At 38.6% G+C, this 15,470-nt stretch overlaps 2 protein-coding genes across 3 annotated transcripts in view; one reads left to right on the top strand and one right to left on the bottom strand.

Annotated features, from left to right (window-relative positions):
• Positions 1 to 79: 79 nt before the first annotated feature.
• On the bottom strand, positions 80 to 9,161 carry rcbtb2 (regulator of chromosome condensation (RCC1) and BTB (POZ) domain containing protein 2). The gene is made up of 12 exons (XM_005735969.1): positions 8,928 to 9,161; positions 7,845 to 7,979; positions 7,038 to 7,188; positions 6,088 to 6,254; positions 5,850 to 6,008; positions 5,395 to 5,502; positions 5,146 to 5,288; positions 4,699 to 4,889; positions 3,440 to 3,566; positions 1,776 to 1,915; positions 1,538 to 1,668; positions 80 to 1,425 (listed from the first exon to the last, which is right to left on the bottom strand). Exons 2-12 carry the CDS (start codon positions 7,968 to 7,970, stop codon positions 1,285 to 1,287), a joined length of 1,584 nt encoding a protein of 527 aa, XP_005736026.1. The 5' UTR covers positions 7,971 to 7,979; positions 8,928 to 9,161; the 3' UTR covers positions 80 to 1,284.
• A 2,209-nt stretch (positions 9,162 to 11,370) lies between these two features.
• Positions 11,371 to 15,470, top strand: part of fndc3a (fibronectin type III domain containing 3A) — a 47,549-nt gene continuing 43,449 nt past the window's right edge. The window contains exons 1-2 of one of the 2 annotated variants that reach the window (XM_013911592.1): positions 11,371 to 11,431; positions 11,849 to 11,996. The gene's annotated coding sequence lies outside the window, so the exon portion shown is untranslated. Of the gene's footprint in view, positions 11,432 to 11,460; positions 11,997 to 15,470 lie in introns of those variants that run through there. The other variant, XM_013911593.1, reaches the window with a different exon arrangement.

The raw sequence follows: 15,470 nt of genomic DNA, 5'->3' as shown, positions 1-15,470 counted from the left end.
ATCAGCTTGTTTAAGTGATCACATTTAGTTATATCCATTTAAGCAGATTTGGGAATTCCTGATGTAATTATCTGGTAACTGCATTTAAAGACCATGAGGCCCTTTATTAGACTTGAGCTCCAACGAAGTGAGTTGGCACAACTATTTACTATCCAGAGATGCATATTAAAAAAGCAAAAATCTTGTAAAAAGGGAACAGAAGCTTGCTGCCAATATGTTAAGAATAGCAATAATTAAAAAAACAAAAACACAATTAACAAAAAAAATCTGTAAACATACAATGAAATGCAGCTGTAAAAAATCAGCTGCATCTACTGTACAGTGTACACAAGACTCAACACGTTTGTGAAAGTCACTTTGTTTCCAGCTGCATAGAGAGGGTTAGTCTGAACAACTGTACAAGTACACATGCAATAGCATGCTCTCTTTTCACTCACTGCTCCTTTTCCTATCAGTCAGCATATGGTGGGAAAAACAACTTTCTACAGCAAAAAAGTGCAAAAGTTAGTGAACACAAATGTCAGACCACAAGTTGGTATATGAAGAACTGAAGAATAACTGAAACTTTAAAAAAGTGGCAAAATATGTTATGAGAGCTTAACAAATATAATCATAAAGCAGATAAAAACAAAAACAAATGGGGGGGAAACAGGTTGCAGTTTTACATGTGTTTCCCTCATAAAATGCCTCCAAATCCAGAACATTTTAGAATGAAGGCTTCAAAGAAAAGCAGCACAATGTGAAGAGTTCATGTATAGCTGACTTGGTTAATTTTTAGATCCTGTCTATGCTGACCGCAGATAACTTACAACATACTGATTGCATTAGGAACTGTTAAAAGGGCAGCATGATAAAAACGATTCAAATACCAAATCAAACAATTCTATCACAACAGATTACGTTTAGTATGTTCAGCATTTTCAGGTATCCAGTCCAAGCTGATTACTGTGACATGTCCACGTACTGGCTGTCTTGGTAAACCTTGACCAGTGTGGCACATCCTTTTATTCAGCCTCAGCATTGTGTGCTTGTTACAGGACTAGTGGCATAAACCTGTATCTATGTTCCAACCAAGCACCGTGTTTGGGCTAGCTTCAGAACGGTAACAAAGAAGAATCACTTGGTGAGTGGGGCCTTAAACCATTTACCTCTCAGGTATTTACATCCTTAGTGCCACGTGTTTGAGGCGCTGATCTGCTGGGTGTTTACTTTGGTCTAGAATGGACTCTCGTCACTGAGATTAAACTTTAATGTGCTGAATACATCACAACAGGGGCCCAGTAGTCAGTTTTTGAAGGCCCCGTAGCGACTGGCTTTACTAATGAAGTTCTTGAGCAGGTCGTGATCCATGTCGGCAAAGGCCTGGGTCTGCGTGACAGCCGTTAGGTGGTTGACACAAAACTTGAAGCAGAATTCCTCCAGGTCCTAAAAATGAAGAGGGCTGTCTGGTCAGTGCTGAGGAGTATAACTGACTAGCTACTGTGCACGCCTCCACCACCATGGTGCTTTGACTATGTATCAGGGGCTATAAGCTTACCCGCGCCTCATACTTGACAGCAGCAGAGAGCAGAGTGATGGCGTTTTCTTCAGAAATGCCTCTCTTGATCGTTTCCTGGCACAGCCTCTTCAGTCTTGTTTCTCGGTAGAACGTGGCCAAGTCAAGCAACCCTGCACACACAAAAACAAAAACACACGTGATTGTGTTCGAGATTCTGCACTGACTTGTTGCAGCATTTCCTGGGCTGTAAAGAACTGTGATCCATGTCTATCCTTACCAATAGCGTCCTCTGGTGGCAGGTTTATAGTGTCAGTGTAGAGATACTCCAAGAAGGCTCTGTACACCAAGTATGAGAACTGATGAATTTCTATAGCATCCTGGTCAGATTCATTCAGCAGTGTTCGGAAATGCTCACACCTATCGAGAAAGACAGCAGAAGACTTGTGACAAAAGCCCGTTTAACTCAAACTAACTTAATTAATGGGCGATCACACTTTATCATGTGCAGGTGACAAAATATAGTCTTATGCCAACAGGAAACGGCATTACCAAATGAAAAAAAGGAAATTAGCAAGAAACTAAATTAAACTAAAAAAAGGAGGTTTAAAAAAAATCCACAAATTTCATACTGAACTAGAAAAAGCAGCTTCAACTTCCAATATTTTATACCATCATACATTACAATGAAAACATGTTTTTCTGTTGTAGTGGCAGTTATACTCTGCTGTTGAAATTACTTATTGATAGTTCCTTGAATTCTGCTAGAAGGGTACATGTTTAGTGCATTGCAAGTTAATGTCTTAGCGGGTGAGTCCACATGGTCACAGAATTGGTAGGCATGTGGTTACCAGCATGGAGCCTAGAATTCAGAGACTATACCATGCCTGTTAGTGTTCAACAGCATCTAATCTAAATACCCACCAGTTAAAAACAACCACAAGGGTAGACGGATAGAAGAATAGAAGAAAAATTGTTGGGTTTTTTGTGTTGTTGGGTTTGTTTGTTTTTAACAGATTCTTTTTGACTATGCCTACTAATACAGGCCAAGTGCAATACCTTTTATTCCTTATAAGCCCCTGCATTAATTACCACTAATTACCATTTATCTTTTTATTTGTTTTTTTGCTTCAATTTTCTCCACACTGCAAATCTCTGATGGCTCAAAACAGTGCCTCTACCATTGCTTCTCAGGACACGGTTGAAAAAACAACTGAATCTTCACTCTCTGGTGCATCTTAAACATATAATTTGCATGTGATCTTGCGCAAGCAGACAGTTTCCACTGTTGCATATTCGTGTGAGCCAGTGGACTAAGGTTAAAGCTGCAGACAGTCTGGCTCCTTCCTACTGACGGTGCAAAAGAGCAAGGGACTGGAATGCAGATACTCTGTGTTCAAGTGTGGTTATAAAAAGAAACACGGGAAACAATAGGCTTGTCTTTGCTACCCCGTGAGTTTAACAGGAAGATAAGGAAACACTGTTTAGCATATGAAGTTTAAATATAGGGAAACCAGCACAAATTAAGTGTTTGTTATATATATTTACACACGAAGATGGCTCATTGTTTTTGCTGCAGTGACTAAATTGGTTGTCTGGATTTTAAAAAATACACCCATGTGACCAAGATGAAAGTAGAGGTTAGAGAAGCAAACTGTGCATTCATATATATAATTTTTTTAAACAGTCAGAGTGTGGTGGCCCAACAATAGAAAGGAAGAGCTGCAGACATTGTCTCCATTCCACAGATCATTATGTGCACTCAAAGATAACGATACACTGCATGTTACACCCTTCCAGTCACACACCAGCTGCTCAAAATGCCACAAGACTGGATTAGCTTTTCCAGACTTCCATGGTTAATGAGTCTACATTGTCCTTTTAAAAAAAAAGAAAAAAATAAAGAATCACCTAAAGGACTCTGAATGTTCTTGTTTTCTGTACCTGATTTTTAGCAGAGCTTTGTGAACATGGATGCACTTCCCATCAACCAAGAACTTCAGATCAGAAATATCTGGACTGTCAAACTCCTTCTTCAAAGACTGGGCAACTGTGAGGTAATCATCACCATCTGGCAAAAAAACAACAACATAAAATTATTATTACTATTTATTTTATTTTTTGTTAAATACAAGCATTTGGTCTTGGGGTTTTTTTGCTCTTAAAAACAAACATAAATTTGCTAAACATAAATTTAAACAACTTCTCTTTACATTTCAGTTCAAAAGACAGTTCTATGAGGTATTTATATATAGGGAATGAAAAGATATTTCTTTAAGGCCACAGGTGACAATAAAATATTACCAACATTAAAAAAATGTCCACCTAAATGCTAAGTCAATATTTAAATTTAGCTCATCACATTAGCTTTCCTAACTGGAGTGTAAACAAAAAAATGAAGCTATCACAGTTACAGGTTAATGCTCTTCAGTTTGTGTTGAGTTTGTATAAACATTTGTCGCAAATGAAGTGCAAACAGAGTTTCCTGTTTATTTCTCAGACCACTTACAAAATGCCTACTGCATAATTATCTCTAACCGGACACACAAGTAAATGTCAGTGTCAAAAATGTAATAAAAAAATCCTTCAATTATTGTAAAAGTTTGACTTTTGGGATTCTTTTTCAATTTTACAAATACTCTGCAGGCTGGCTATTAAACTATGTGACCTTGGCCTGCACTTCTCTCAGTGCAAGTGGATCCTTAATTTCCTGACTGGCAAACCACAGGTGGTACATGTAAACCACAAAGTCTCATCTGCTTCCTCCTTTCCTGTACTTCCTCTACACCTACGACTGTGTGGCCACTTCGTCAAGTTCCCATAATCATCACCAATTTCGCTGACGAAAGAGCAGTAGCGGACTTGATCTCGAAACGGTGACTCTGCTTGACGGTTAGAGATCAACCACCTAAGTGACTGGTGTAGGGAGAAAAACCTTCAGCTGCAAGTTTGTAAGACCAAGGAGCTAATAGTTGACCCCACAAGGAAACAGCTGAAATGGGCGACAGAGATGGATGCCATTAAGACCACCCTTCCCACAAAAATAACGGGGAGTAACTTTTACTGTTAGGCAATCATGTTGGGTGACAATCTAATGATAAAAAAAAATTATATACAGCTGGATAGGCATATAAGTATTTCACTGTGAATTTCTGCGTGTTCGTCAAATAACTTAAAAACGTATGGTCCTATAAAACTCTTACCTACTGAGAGGAGGTGCCACGTGACTGCCGGTGTGGCAAAGCAAGCGAACACATCATCAGTGCTGCTGAAATGTGTGAGATGGGGACTGGCTACAGCCTGACCTCGACACTGACCCCACATCAGAACTTGTCCACTCTGTGTCTTGGCTGCTGACGTGTGACTGGTGTGACATGCAGCCACTTCGACTATCCTACCGAGAAAAATCACAAATCTAGATATACATTTGAACTTAAGACAGAAAAAGGCCCATATGAAAAGTGAACATTTCTCTAATAAAGTTCTTTTACAGTCAACAATCAGTCCCTTACTACTCCGTAGCATAAAACCACAAGTGTAAGAATTTGTACGAGTTTGAGACGTTTGGTTATTCTAGGGATCTGTGACCTATTATGGTAGCAAAGTACTGCTGGTAATTTACAATGGGAACAAAGTAACAAAGTACTAACCTCTCCTTGTCTGTGTTTATAGGAGTGGGGAGCGCTTGGTTACTCTTATTGCCTGTTCCCAACTGCCCGTATGAGTTGGCACCCCAAGCATAAACAAATCCCTCATCTGTCAGTGCCAACGTGTGTGCATATCCACAAGCGACCTGTGTTTGGAAAAAAAGAAAAAAGAGGGTATTTAAGATGCATGCAAACAGAAATAAGTAATCAAAAACAATATTTTGTTAGATTTATCCCTCTTTAAGCTCTTACCTGTACAATGTTTACACCCTGGAGGGCAGCGATTCGGCATGGTGTCTGCTGGTTTCCATTATTGCCCAAACCTAGCTGTCCATTGCAATTATAGCCCCAACCATAGATCTGGAAACAATGGACGATTTTGGGACATGCACATACCTCGTTATCAATAAGTGTGCGGAACATCACAGTACTTTTATTCTTGGGTTTTTTGTTAAATTAAATCTGAAATTCAGATTCTGATTTTGTGTGTAAAAACAAATGCAATACTATTTTAGGTCTTCTGACAGAGACTGAACGTTCATTTTTTTAAACTATACTGTCTCCACTCACACTCCAGGACCGTTCTTCAAGCTGTCATCATTCAGATCGAGCGTAAACACAAATTCATTTCAGACACTGTTAGAAATCCAATTTGTTTTTCTCTGCTTCATCATGGTTAACATGTATAGATGGGTGTGACCAGTTACCTCTCCGTTGTCCAGTACAGCCATAGAGCAGAGCTGTCCACAGGCTATGTTTACCACAATCTTGTTTTGCAGGCAGCTGCTGACCCGACGCGGTGTCGGCTGGTTGGCAGTAGAACCTGAACCAACTTGTCCAGAGTTGTTGTAACCCCACGCGTACACCTGAACACAAAGATGAATGCTCACCACCCAGAAAAATTCTCAGATTAAACAGAAACAAAGCAAGTAGAGGAAAATTTACCTCTCCATCAGTTGTGAGGGCAATAGTGTGGTGGGAGCCACAGGCCACTTCTGTCACTCTCTTGCTGAGGAGATTAGTGGACACCAGGGCAGGGGTCAGCCCGTGGTTGGTGGTGCCATTTCCGAGTTGGCTGTAGCCATTGTGGCCCCAGGCATACACTTCTCCATCTACACAGCAACAAGTGCAAGTTTATTGATGTTGTCACAGAAGTTAATATTTCATTAAAAGATAAGAAGCAGTCTATTTCACATGATATACTGCAAGTTAAGCAGCCATACTTTTATCAGACATCACAGATATTGATTAAATGCCTTGATTCACTTAGTTTAGTGTTGCATTGACTCAGTATAAATGAAGTACACGAGAACATATCCATAATTAACTTTTTTGCAACTTCTTTTACTGTAAATGCAGATTGAGCAAAGATTTTTCCACATGTAAATAAAAAAAAAAAAAAAAAACCAAACTGACTGGCCTCCCTCAGATGATGTGGAGTTAGTTAATCATTACCACATATTACAGGAAAACAGATACCTTTATGTTGCTTTAATCAAAGTTAAAGGTGCAATCAATTATCCAAATAAATAAGCATGCAATAATCACATTGAAAGCAACTCTCAGACATTTTAATTTAATATTCCAAACAGGAATGAGTGAAAATTGAATTTGTATTTGAAATTTAACAGTTTGAATGCATTTTTTAATCGTAATTTAAGTATGCATGCAACCACATCTCTTGGCCAAGAAGTCCACTTTGACCAAAAAGAATCACACTTAAAAAACTAGATACAATATGAAGCCAATTGTGGCACAAAATAAAAATAAAATATCAAATAAAATATGCATTTTGCATGTTTGGACTCATTTGCTTGTGATCTTATTCCTCTGCCTCCTGAAGACATTTCTCCTTGGTGACACACACAGAAAAAACGGTTTTGGAGCTACATTACCTGCAGTGGCGATAACCACATGTGGCCCCGTTCCATAGCTTAGAGACACAATCTTCTTTCCACACAAGACATCAATCCTGCGTGGCTCAATAGTGCTTTGAAGATCTCCAAGCCCTAAACAGCCGCTACAGTTAGTCCCTAAAGCAAAGACCTGCAAAGAAAAAACATTAAAAATGTCTTTTTTTAAATATATACATTTACAAATAAGAATTACTCGATCATATTTATTGTGCATTTTTTTTTATATCACAAAATGGTGAAGTTGTCTTAATCTAATCTGTCTAAGATGGCAAATTGCAAATTATGATCACCGGTACACTAAAACTAACTAACTAACTACACTTGAAACCAGGCTATAATAATTTGAGACACTGTCTTTCTAAAATTATGACTGAAAAAAAAAAACGGCAGCAAGCATGCTCATGCTGGGACTGCTGAATGTGATGTACGGCATAATTTAAAGTGAAATCCACCAAAATACAATTTAACGGTACAGTTGGCTGTTCCATAACATCAAACAAATAAGCAAGGGTGGAAAGATTAGGCATGCACTGCACCTTTCCAAAGGCTCAGGCATTAAGCTCATATGGCTAAAGATAGCCTCATTCCATCTGCTTATCCCTGTGCCTGTAACTGCACCTCATATCAAGCAGAGAGCAAGAAGGCCTGGAGCATTTTTATATCCACTTCAAAACAAGAACTACTCAAAAATCAATACAGAGAAATGAATGACTTCTATGCGTGCTTCAGGACAGCTTCACGTAAAGAAGAACAAGAAGGCAACCTTGCTTAAACTCCAAATGTTACCTCATCATTAACTGTGACATAGAGGGCTTCATTTGCAGCACTGCCAAATACACAAGCCTGCCGGATAAGCCGGAGTTCCTCAGGAGGAAGAAGTGCAAACACTGGCCACTTTCCCACGTCCAGCATACTACTCAGCTGTGAAAAAAAGAAAAAACATGGAGAAGCATATGAATCTAACTCACTATGGAATAAAGGAAAGGTGGATTAGATAAACTGAAAAACACAGATAAAAGCAGGAGTATGTTTTCATGTTAAATACTTTGATGGTCTGGTTGTTTAATTGTATTCAAATGGTTATTAAACTGGATAATAGGAACTTTCTGCCCTGTATCATGGAATGCATACATATATGTTAAAGAAAAGATTATTAAATTTCCACCTTTATCATCCCTCTTGAGTGACCAGCAGCATTCAGATTTAGATGGGCAGACAGATTAAAACGTGTACATCTGTTCTGTGACCTTTACTACCACAGAAAGTAAAGTCAAAATTATGTCATCTCTAAAGTCTAACACAATATTTCAAATATAACGGTTTCAATGATTGCACCATTACTCTCTATTATCAAACCACACAGCTGTCTATGGCTGTGTGTTAAATGGAAAACTGCAATCAACAGTAAAACCTACTCGTCTGATCTTCTGTGTATCATTATTTGTAACGCCTATAAAAGATAATTATCTTGTATTGCTAACAATATATTTCAGCTCAGTTTTTATTCACAAAAACAAACAAACACAAAAACCTGTTTTTATTGCCGCGTCTGACAAATTTACAGTGCTGTTGCATTGCCTTGCAGAAATATGAAAGTTGCACTTTGCATGAACCCAGACAACACCTCCCTAAACACACACATACACCACCATGACCACCAGCTGCTGTTGCTGCTGGTAAGATGTCCCATACGTCAAATTAGCAGATACCGAAGACAACACAAACAAGCACCGCAAAACTAAGTGTGTTGGTTTTGATATATAAACTGTCAGCAATGAAACTACTACCTGAAATTATCCCACAAAAACTATCAAGCTAATTAGCGTAAAGAGCGGTGTTGTTGCTGGTACTTCCAAGTGTTGACGTTACCTTCTAGCTAGTGCTTAGTCCGCGAGGTCGTTTTCTGATTTAAAAAAAAAGATACTAAAACATGTCACCCAACATATTTTTCAAATAACTTTGCCGGGGACGTCATGCCGACAAACTGGTGTAGGTCTAGCTTCACGTTAGCTCCTATGGTTGCACTTTGTTGTAGCTAGCTTTAATCGCTACACCACCGCCTGAAAAACATACACACACAACACCACACTTCCTGTAGTCACTTGGTGCGTTTACTGAAAATCGGATCTGGGAGCTTCAAGGTTAAATTGGTATTATACAGTAATTAGTGACATCTATTATGCAAGATTAAATAAATCCAATAGTCTTTTATTTGTGAAGTGACATTACTGGTCAATAGACCATAACGACCCAAGACTCACATGGGTTATAAGTTTAATGGAGAATATTTTTGCATGTTGTTTAAACATCTGTGGCATACATTGTATTTATTTATTTATTTAAGAAAAAAAATATTTCACCCTACTTTTCAGGAGTTGTTGATATACCAATATCAATTTTGTGTGGAACTTTAGGAAACAATTGCTGGTGTGAAACAGATGTGGGTGATACATTTCTGGCTGAGTCGTCCTGTACCATTACAACTACAGGCACAGTTTCAGTATCAATGGAGAGCTCACATATTTGACCCTAACTGACCAATCACGGTCTTTTGACCCATGAAAGGTGCATTTTGTTTAAGTTAGTACAAGCTCATGTTATTGCGTGATTTGAATTATTTTATTATCCCATCACTCTGTACTCTCAAAACACAAAGGTTCTCATAAGGACCTCCAATCTCCACTCCAAAAATGTGATTCAATTGATAAAATGAGTATTAAATGCTGCAGCTGCCTGAAAAACAAACAAACAAACAAAAAAACAAAACAAAAACAGATCATTTGAATCAGACAAGAGAGCACCTAAAACAAGAAGTCCTCGGGGAGCTGAAAACCACTGCTTTAGAATTACTGCCTCCAGAAACGATGTCCAACTGCATAATGATGCCCTTGTAAATTTGCTCCCTCTTCATTGTCCGCTTACATTTACTTCCTCATTATGTTTCTCATTACTTTGTATTATATTTTGTGTTCTGCTGCAGTCCTTGATGTTGCTTTTTCATCATGCACTTCTTCTCAAGTCTTAAAATATATGCCCCTTCATCTTCGAGTGTGTGCAGGTGTTTGCATATAACTTTGCTGAGTGTGAGCTTGTTGAGTACAGATTTGAACAACAAGTCTATGTGCATTTCTGAAATCGTATCACTGCATCCCAAGTTACATGTCTTATGTTATTACATTAACAAAAATAAATACATAAAATAAATGCACGGTGTAAAATAAAATATGTAATGTGTTCGCTGTTCACTGGTTCAGTCCCTGCAATGACACAACTATAATCTGCATATTTCACTGATTACTGCATAATCAGTCTGTCTTAAAGAGTCAAATAAATTTTTGGAAAGAGATGACTCTCCACTGCATATTTCATTGAGAACTATAGCAGACACAATGGGGCATTCCTTTATTAAGTCCAGCAGGTGGAGTCATTGATAACCATCTTGGTGTATATCAGTGGATGGGATAGCACATGTTTTTGCCAAAGATTTAAAGACCGCCTATGCAAGAACGGTGAGTGTGTACATTGTTTCAACAACATCTATATGCATATGATATATAGCATAGTGAAGTTTCGTATGTAGGTAGCTACATTAGGTTGTGTATGATACATTGTCTGTGATGTTTGTGCAATTGTCTGTCTGAGACTTAATATGCAGAAGGGACTAGCACATGAAAGAAGATTTCAGATAGATAGATACTTTTTAATTAAATCAAATTTGGAAGGCACATGAATGAAGGGAATATTACAGTTTCCAGGCAACATGAATTTCTAATAGTGTAAATTTCAAGTAGAAAACAAACCAGGGGGAAAAAAATCAATAAAACAGAACGAACACAAAACAATCAGAAAAACGATCATCTCTTTGATATATACCAATGTATATTTAAAATAAGCTTTTTTGGAGTACACAAATACTACAAAAATATCTTTGTGTTCACTCAAAACGTGTAACAAACCCAAGACTGCACGGTTTACAAGAACCAGTGATCCACACTTTCTTTCTGCTAAAAGCGATATTGTATTTCAAATTGTCTGTGTGTGTCTTGTGTAGGTTTGACATCACTTGTGCCGTTCAGTGTGTAATTTTGAAAGGGTTGTTTTTTTTCTTTCTCCATACATTCCGTATTGGCTCTCTGGCGTGTAAAATACTGCAGTTCAATCATGCTTGTTAATTTTTAGTACAACTGTGTGCTTCTGGTTACAAACCAGGTAGAAGTAGCAGTGTAGTCTTATATGGAGAACAGCAAGGTGGTCCCTGGACTGACCACGTAGCATTCTTAGATCCCCCCCACCCCCGACTGACTTGGTTGGACGAACCGGTCATAGACACGTCAACCGTAAGGTCTTTCTTAAAGTGATGGAAAAAAAAATAGGTAGGCAAATGAAGTTCATCATAACTGCACCGGATAGTGACCGGGTTCACAACAAACAAAATGAAATATAGTAACATTATTTAGCGTTTATCTTTACTATCTTGTAAATTAGGATTCGTGATGAATTGCCCGAATACGCATGCGCACTAAGTCGTGTAAGCGATGGCGACATTCCTGCTTTTTATGCGAGGAACAGGGTTGGATGGAAAGTTATCTCGATAAAACTGAGGGTTAGACAAACGTTATCGATACTTTGCATCGTCACAGTCGCTCGCTAGCTACTTCGACCGTTTTAAGGTGCTGTTAACGCGAGCCTGCGTCGTTCATGAGAAGACCGCATACTATCTTGCTAACTGTTAGCTAGGTAGCTTACGCTAGTATGTCACACTTTGCCTTGTCTTGTGTTTGTCTGGGTAGCTAGCAAGTTATCATCAGCTTCAGGTTCTGCAGAAAGTTGCTGGTCATCCAAGGTTGCTGACGTTAAACATTTCGGGGAAGAGCTGCATAAGACTCATCACTGTGCATCGGCTTGTTCAGCAAGACTGCTGCTCTGCCAACTGACTGGGTGAGTAACGTTAGCTGCGCTTTTGGTAATAAGTCTTGTTTTGCTACAGCGAACAACATTGACGATATCATTTTAAGGAAGTCGAACTAACCTGTAAGGTTATTGTTTGTCAGTACGTTGGCTACAATAAGGCTGCAGTTAGATAACTATTAGCTATGATATAACGCTAAGCACACACACCTGTAGCCAAAGTAAACAGTCTCGGGTGCGAGATAGTTAACCTTGTTAAAGGAGCTAAAAAAATACCAACCGATACTGTGACATAAAATAGGAGCTTATGCGTGTAGTTGACCGGCCAGGTAATGTTAAACGAGAGTCAACGACATTGCTACGTCAAATACTTTCAGTCAAAGGATAACCAGCTGTTACCCCGTGTGCAGATGTCTGGTACGAAAATAGTGCTACAGTTAAATTTACGCATTACAGTTGAGAAAAAAACCAGCGCTATTAAACAACGACAAGAAATATCATTACCACAATTTTGTGTGGCTGATAATTAAAATGAAAAGCTAGTTCAAATCTTCAAGGTGTTTTCCCGTTTTCTCTAAAACTGCAACTGAAAAACAGCTGGTGTGTCCTTGTCAACTGCTCTGTAGCCACAAACAAATGTGAGGCACAATCAGGGCAACAACAGATGTAACATCTGTTATCTGTTGTTATTTCGATACAGATTTCTTGCAGCGCAACTATAACAGAAGTTAAAGCTGTTTTCTAGTCGTAGGTGGTGACTACTGATAGGCTATAGTTCTGAAAGTTTCAGATAACTTTGTTAAAGAAAGAGGAGCAAAAAAGACTGAAGTATACATCTGTTCATATGTTACTGCTGTCACTGCATCTGTTTGATAATCAAAATCATAATGTTCCACTTACCACAATCAAATTTGGAAAATGTGTAATGAACTTTCAGATCATCTTTTCCCATACGAGGGGAAAAAAAAAGAAATTTTGACTTTAACTGCGTAAATGGTGGGTGGTCAGAGGAAATATAAAGAATTGCCTGTCATTAGGGATTTCCCTTAGTTGTTTCTCATTTTACTGACCTCCAGGTAGCTGTTGTCACTGTGGTGCTGGCAAGTAATTTACAACTAGAATAAAATTACCAGACAACCTACCAGCTGGTTGCAGTGATTGGCTTGGAGGCCTCAGAGCCACACAAGTCTGGCATTCATCTAAAGCCTGCTAGTGTTACAAAAATTAACCACATGGCAATCTCTCATGGCTGTATAAATGGTTCTGCAGGCCTAGTTCATTGACCATCACACTGTAAACTGACTTTGTTGTTTGGGCTTAAGGAGGGGAGGGACTAAAGCGAACAGATAAGCCAGATCACAGTGAGGTTTAGGCACGCATGCGCCAGAGAGTAATTAAGTTCAAGGACACGTTACATTTCTTTCATGCTGTTCTGTTGCTTTACACGGGAATTTTATTAACCATGTAACGATTGTATACATTTTATTTACAGTTGGGAAATCCTCAGTGTATAACTTTGGTATTTTACTCCCGTGTCAGTGGAGTGTTGAATAAAAAATATTTTTGTTTTGTTTGTTTGTTCTGTATTGTTTTGTTGTTTTCCCTAGAAATTCTCACATGGTCTAACTTTATTATGCATTTTTTGAGTGTTAGAGTTTAGTAATTAATCACTGAATGGTCAGCTTTTGGGTATATTTGTTATGCAAGGGGTTTGTGTTTGCCAGTGCAGTATACTGGAGGAGACAGATGAGAAGGGACTCTTTGAAAGAACAGATTAATGGTTTTTCTCTATGCCATCATCCACTTTCTTTCTCCTCTCTCGTAGTCACTGTGTAAACCCTTCACAGCCCTGGTCTTATCTCAATGCTGATATGTGTCACATGATAAGTCGTGTCCAAAACATTATACCACTGTACTTTCTTATCACATTGTGATGCAAATGATTTTAAATTCAATAATAGGCACATTAGGTTTGTTTTGAATTTGCCTCTTTCCTTCTTTTCTTAACTAGTTAAGGTATTTAACGTCTGAGAAAAAATGGCATGTGGCACATTTAACCACTTTTTAGTATCACTCTTATTCATTTCTGGTATTGATTCAAGTTAGCTTATGTGACGGCCTCAGAATGTACCCTGCACATTTTTTTTGCTTTGTGTTGACAAACTATGTGTTATAGTACAGATGTACCGCTTTTGCGTATATCTTGGCTTTTGGTTTGATATTTGATAAAGGTGATTGATAAACGGACTCCTATATACCAGACTTCTGCTATTACTGAGTACTCAAAGTGCTTTTATGGTGCATTCATGGATCAGTTGCATGCGTTTGTGTTACTCATGTGAATCTGGTCCCATTGGAAGCCTACAAATATTTGCCTGTTATAGCCAATGGTTCAAGGACTATTAGGGCTGCTACAAACGATTATTTTGATAGTCGACTAGTCACCGATTATTTTTGCGATTAGTTGACTAATCAGGTCATGCATCCATTGGACGTAAAACTTGCAGCTTATTGCACCAGCATGCATCTGCTCTTGTATAACTATCATTAGCTTACAGCTTTAAGTGTTTAAGCTATGTGCTAACTAAAAATAAAGACAAGATGATAGTTTATTAAATTTAAATGAAATTTGCAGATTGTTTCGGTGAAGTTTAATAAACTCAGCCGTCTGCTCCTTGCTATCTAAAATATAACAGGACACCGGAGTATATTCTTGAGCATCTCACACTTCTGATAATCAGTTGTCTGCTTGACGTTTATTCAGCTGTGTAAAAACTAACTTTAATCTCAGCCAAACCGATTTACTCAGGAACAAATAAAATACTGAAAAAAGCCAAACTATAACATTTTTAAGTTATCTAAGTGACTTGTATATCATGTTTAACCTGAGTAGCGAAAGACGGCGGTGGGTTTGAAAACGATTTGCCGGGAGTCCGGTGTTCCCACCGGCTATAGTGAGCCTTGAACCCCGGCTAGCTTTTGAGCTGGTGGGTAACAGACTTCTCCGAAAATGTTGGAGCGCTTCTGAAAATATGTGGTGTCTTGATAAACTGAGCAGTTATTTGAAGCTTAAAGAGTCATATTTACATTCTCGCCTGAAAATATGTTAAACATTTATTTTGTGACCCAGAAAGAATAATAAGAGTAATATTAAAACTAACTAGCTGCTGCCATTGTTGGAAACTGAGCAGGGCCGCGCTATGAGTTCTGGGATAGGTTGGGCCACGAAGTATACACCCGACCCATCCTTCAAATCTGGGGAAATGAAGGGCGCATTTGTCAGAGTCTTCGAATTTGGACAGTTTTTGTCGTGTCGCTGTAACGTAATCGTCCTCCAAATGCGGGCACCGGAGGATGCGGTTCCTGAATTTGGACACAGCTACAATACCGGACACAGCTTCTTCTTCGAGGTTTAACGGCAGCTGGCATCCTTGTACATGCAGTGCTGCCATCTTATGTTTCAGTCCGTTATTACACTCTTAAATCCTACTACTTATTCCTGCG

The sequence above is a fragment of the Pundamilia nyererei genome, unplaced genomic scaffold (genome assembly GCF_000239375.1).
Source record: "Pundamilia nyererei isolate P.nyererei 1_Seehausen unplaced genomic scaffold, PunNye1.0 scaffold00066, whole genome shotgun sequence".
NCBI classification, from domain to species: domain Eukaryota; kingdom Metazoa; phylum Chordata; class Actinopteri; order Cichliformes; family Cichlidae; genus Pundamilia; species Pundamilia nyererei.
The sequence above is the reverse complement of the archived record's forward strand: the minus strand, read 5'-3'. Positions and strand labels throughout refer to the sequence as shown.

Coding starts and splice junctions, on each gene's coding strand:
- rcbtb2 (XM_005735969.1), bottom strand. CDS start 7,970: ATGCTGGACGTGGGAAAGTGGCCAGTGTTTGCACTTCTTCCTCCTGAG. Junction 6,009..6,087: donor CCCTCACAACTGATGGAGAG/GTAAATTTTCCT, acceptor CTTTGTGTTCAG/GTGTACGCGTGGGGTTACAA. Junction 1,669..1,775: donor GCCACCAGAGGACGCTATTG/GTAAGGATAGAC, acceptor TTGTGTGTGCAG/GGTTGCTTGACTTGGCCACG.